General features: G+C 32.1%; 1 protein-coding gene across 1 annotated transcript; it reads left to right on the top strand.

The window, feature by feature from the left end:
* The first annotated feature begins 510 nt into the window (after nucleotides 1-510).
* Nucleotides 511-5,395, top strand: psmg4 (proteasome (prosome, macropain) assembly chaperone 4). The gene is made up of 3 exons (XM_039690100.2): nucleotides 511-809; nucleotides 2,471-2,546; nucleotides 4,680-5,395. Exons 1-3 carry the CDS (start codon nucleotides 618-620, stop codon nucleotides 4,799-4,801), a joined length of 390 nt encoding a protein of 129 aa, XP_039546034.2. The 5' UTR covers nucleotides 511-617; the 3' UTR covers nucleotides 4,802-5,395.
* The last annotated feature ends 245 nt before the right edge of the window (nucleotides 5,396-5,640 follow it).

Here is a 5,640-nt window from a genome sequence, read left to right as displayed (position 1 = left end):
ACTTTTCCAGCTCTGCTTTCAAGCACGCATCAAAAGCATTCAAGACTTGCTTCAAATATACCGCACAACATGAAGTGGTAACACTTCACGATAAAATGCATTAGTTAACATTATTAGCTGACATGGAGCGATACATTTGTTAATATTTGTCATTTGTCGTGTTTGTTCACTGTGCATGTCAACAAGATTTAAATATTGTATAAGTAAATGATTCATAATTTTTAGTGTTGTAATAACAATAATACACTCAAATCTAGTAGAAATACAACACAAATACAACACAAATATATGTGTTGTTTACGGCACTTTTCCGCCAGACCAGCGGGTGACGCTACAGGCTCGCGTCGCAACTTTGCAGATGTTTATGCACAAACAGCAATTTTACCCAACATTACACACTAACGTTAAAAAAAGTGAAATCATAATCATCCACCCCTATTTTAACGTAAAATCCCTGCTGGTTCTGTTTCCGGAAGTCGTCCTCCAGACCGGCGGGTGTCGCTGCAGCCTCTGAGCGGAACTGGGGAAGAGCGAGGCGCGCGCGTGTGTGTGTTTTGGTTTTTACTTTCATTATGCGAGTTCTGCGTGGTTTGTTATCTGTGTGAAGGCGGATCGGGATGGAGACTGTGGAGAACGGTGACTCCAGCACTCAGGCGTCTGTGCAGGTCATCACTGTTCATGATTTCTCAGAGAAGATTCTGGAGCAACTGGTTCATTTCCACGTGATGAAGCTGAGCGGCGGGTTCTTCCTCTGGGTCGGGTCCGGCCCGGTGCTGTCCAACCTGGCCGTGTCCATCGGGAGTAAATATGTGAGTCCTGCTTTATCTAAGACATTATCTTGCGTGTGTGTGTGTCATGTATGTACATACGTTGTGTATATATTAGGGCTGTGCAAAAGTTAATTGCGATTAATCGCATCCAAAATAAAAGTCTGTGTTTACATAATATATTTGTGTGTGCAGTATATAATTATTTTGTATATATAAATACACACACATGTATGTATATGTTTAAGAAAATGTGTTATTCCTATATAAAATATTTATATTTATAGAATATAGATTATGTATTTATATATATATACAGAATTTAAGCGCAAATAATTCTTAAATATATACATGCATGCATAGATATTTATATATACAAAATAATTATATACAGCACACTCAAATATATTATGTAAAACAGACTTTTATTTTGGATGCGATTAATCGCAATTAACTTTTGCACAGCCCTAGTATATATATATACACACACACATCACTAGATTTTTGCGTAGTTTAGAGTGACGCATCGTACCAGCGTACTGTGTGTGTGTGTGTGTGTGTGTGTGTGTGTGTAACCAATCAGAGAAATATTTCAAGTCAAGTCATCCTCATTTATATAGTGCTTTTAATAATGTAGATTGTTTCAAAGCAGCTTTACAGAGATAAACTTAATATAATTAAATGTAACAGAGATTGGTTTGGTTTTATAGCGGTTCTTGAATAATGTTATTTTCCAGCTAAAGTTAGTTTTGTTTGATTCACTTCTGTTGAAATGATCATATGTTATTAAATTAGGGGCCGCTACCGTTCTCTCTAAACACTACAGACTTTAATGTTTCAAATAAAAAATACACCCTTATAAAAGAAATTAAGAAATTAATAGACACACACACACACACACACACACACACACACACACACACACACATACATATATATATATATATATGAAGAGTTCAGATGCAAAAGCCTCTAAGTGCCATTTGAAATTTTCTTCTAAAATGATCATTTTTATCAAGCTTGTGTATTTAAGTTCAGTAATTTCACTTAAATGGCAATGATAATTACCTATTAATTGTCATTTAAGTGAAATTACTGAACTTAAATATACAAGCTTGACAAAAATGGTCATTTTAGAAGAGAATTTCAAATGGCACTTAGAGGCTTTTGCATCTGAACTCTTCATATATATATATATATATATATGTATGTGTGTGTGAGTGTGTGTGTCTATAAGTAATTTCTTATAAAAGAAATTGCCTATATATATATATATATATATATATATATATATAGGCAATTTCTTTTATAAGGGTGTATTATTGATGTGGTTCAGGGATGGGCAACGATTATATATGTGTGTGTATAATTAATTTGTGTATATAAATACCCACACATGCATGTATATATTTAAGAAATATGTGCATGTATATATTTTATATATATTTATACACAATTAATATTATATATAAATATAAATATTTGATATATTAATAACACATTTTTCTTAAATATATACATGCATGTGTGTGTATTTATATATACAAATTAATTATACACACACATATATAATGTAAACACAAACTTTTATTTTGGATGCGATTAATCGCGATTAATCGTTGCCCATCCCTAGTTCACATGTGACAGTAACTCGGGTGTTTTCTGCAGCTCATATTATCGTGTATTTGCTGTTTTTCTCCCAGGATTCCTCTCCTCTGTCGACTCTGGTTCTGGGAGACACGTCCGACACGACGCCCAGCGCTCTCGCTCAGAGACTCAGTAAGAACACGCCACCGCTTACAATCCACCAGACCCACTTCACTCAGTCTTTCACTGTCATTTCAGAAATCGGTCAATTATTTATTTAAATAAAGATTAATTGAGCAATCTGGACATTTTTGTGGTAATAAAAATAGCCCTAAGTAAACAATAGCTTTTAAAATGACCTAAATGCATATATAATTACAATGTTCAGTTCAAATAAAGTATCAAAAGCAAGTAATCATAAATGTTACATAATGTTATATACATAATTATACAATAATCTTATGTAAATGATGTATTATAACAAAGGCCTGTAGAGGGTTTCGACACGGGGAATTCAACGTTTGCAACGCCCCGCCCACTTTATTATTGTCACTATATCTGACAAGCCACGCACACACACACACACACACAATGTTCTCACGCAGTGAAATATACATCACGGAGCAGAGAGGACTCTGACAACACACTGATAGACAGACTCAACTTTCAAATTTGGTCATTTTTTAAAAGAAATTTAAACAATAAATAGCGTTTTGTGTCTCTTCAATGCATCCGACAGATCGGTACAAATGTTAATCTTTAGATATCATCATGAAACTTACTGAGGTGATTACTTAGGCTACATCAAGACAATGACCCGATTGATGGATTTCTCAGACCGGTCCCGAATCGCTCTTAAACTAAGACTCCTACGTAACATGTTTTAAGCTAAATTAAGAGTTTTCTGAGGGGATACGGAGGCGTATTGCATTCACTTGAAGAAAAAAAATCTACTCTGTTTTTCCGAATTAACGAGTTAATTTTTCATGAGAAAAAAAATTTGCTCTGTTTTTCTGAATTAATGAGTTAATTTTTCATGAGAAAATTTATTTTTGCTGTTTTTCTGAATTAACTCATTAATTCAGAAAAACAGAGCAACATTTTTTTTTCTCTTGAAAAATTAACTCATTAATTCAGAAAAACAGAGCAAAAATTTTTTTCTCTTGAAAAATTAACTCGTTAATTCAGAAAAACAGAGCAAATTTTTTTTTTCTCATGAAAAATTAACTCATTAATTCAGAAAAACAAAGCAAAAAAAATTTCTCATGAAAAATTAACTCGTTAATTCAGAAAAACAGAGCAACATTTTTTTTCTCTTGAAAAATTAACTCATTAATTCAGAAAAACAGAGCAAAAAAAAAATTCCATTAAAAATTAACTCATTAATTCAGAAAAACAGAGCAAAATTTTTTTTCTCTTGAAAAATTAACTCGTTAATTCAGAAAAACAGAGCAAAATTTTTTTTCTCTTGAAAAATTAACTCATTAATTCAGAAAAACAAAGCAAAAAAAATTTCTCATGAAAAATTAACTCGTTAATTCAGAAAAACAGAGCAACATTTTTTTTTCTCTTGAAAAATTAACTCATTAATTCAGAAAAACAGAGCAAAAAAAATTTCTCATGAAAAATTAACTCGTTAATTCAGAAAAACAGAGCAAAATTTTTTTTTCTCATGAAAAATTAACTCATTAATTCAGAAAAACAGAGCAAAAATTTTTTTTCTCTTGAAAAATTAACTCGTTAATTCAGAAAAACAGAGCAAAATTTTTTTTTCTCATGAAAAATTAACTCATTAATTCAGAAAAACAAAGCAAAAAAAATTTCTCATGAAAAATTAACTCGTTAATTCAGAAAAACAGAGCAACATTTTTTTTTCTCTTGAAAAATTAACTCATTAATTCAGAAAAACAGAGCAAAAAAAATTTCTCATGAAAAATTAACTCGTTAATTCAGAAAAACAGAGCAAAATTTTTTTTTCTCATTAAAAATTAACTCATTAATTCAGAAAAACAGAGCAAAATTTTTTTTTCTCTTGAAAAATTAACTCGTTAATTCAGAAAAACAGAGCAAAATTTTTTTTTCTCATGAAAAATTAACTCATTAATTCAGAAAAACAAAGCAAAAAAAATTTCTCATGAAAAATTAACTCGTTAATTCAGAAAAACAGAGCAACATTTTTTTTTCTCTTGAAAAATTAACTCATTAATTCAGAAAAACAGTAGATTTTTTTTCTTCAAGTGAATGCAATACGCCTCTGTAGAATGAATACGGGCCCTGGTGTTCAACTAGTTTTCTAAGCATTTATTTGTTTCTGTCTCTCTTCAGCAAAGAAGACAAAGAAGCAGGTGTTTGTAAGCTACAACTTGCCCATGACAAACTCAAATCTGGCCCTCCTGGTGGAGGACAGGATCAAGAGCGAGATGGAGCTTCATCCCGACAAGTTTTAAGCGTTCAAACTGTTCAATCTTTTGTACATAGCTCAATAAATCTAAAGACAAAAAACGTTCTGGCATAACGTGTGCTGCTTTTCCAGTCGAGACAAAAAAATATGCTTAAAATAACTGATCTGGTATTTTCTAATGGTTCATATTTTTTACGTGAGCAGGAAATATGAGGGAGATTTTAAAGCGATTTTAAACGTTTGCTATGAGCGATTAGCCGTTAAAGGTGCAGTGTGTAGATTTTTGATTTCGGTTGCGAGTTGCACTAAGGGCTCAGCCCTCTCTTTCTAAGAAGGTACGGTGGCTCAAAGGGGACACACATATGGACAGCAGAGAATAGCCAGAGTAAGCCAAGGGTGTGTAACATTGTCACTGTTTCTGAACCACAGTCCATTATAATTTAAACCACATCATGAATATAGTTTACAAAGCCATAGTCAGGTGAGGATCAAGGGTCCTAAAGGAGTAGTTCGCTTTTGAAAAAACTTTTGCTGATAATTTACTCGCCCCCATGTCATCCAAGATGTCCACGTCTTTCTTTCTTCAGTAGAAAAGAAATTAAGGTTTTTGATGAAAACATTCCAGGATTTTCTCCATATAATGGACTCCAATGGGGTCCAAAAATGACAATATGGTGCAAAAGTTCATTTATTTCAGTAATTCAACTTAAAAGGTGCAACTGATATATTATATAGCTTTCAAGTCTTTATTTGTTATAATTGTGATGATTATGGATTATAGATATGAAAACCCCAACTTCAGAATTAGAATATTGTGAAAAGATTTTCCTAAGCTGTAATCCATAATCATCACAATTATAACAAATAAAGACTTGAAATATCTCA

Source organism: Pimephales promelas, chromosome 13 (genome assembly GCF_988280905.1).
Source record: "Pimephales promelas chromosome 13, fPimPro1.hap1.1, whole genome shotgun sequence".
In the NCBI taxonomy this organism is placed as follows: Eukaryota; Metazoa; Chordata; class Actinopteri; order Cypriniformes; family Leuciscidae; genus Pimephales; species Pimephales promelas.
Note: the sequence above shows the minus strand (reverse complement) of the source record. Positions and strands in the feature narration are given on the sequence as shown.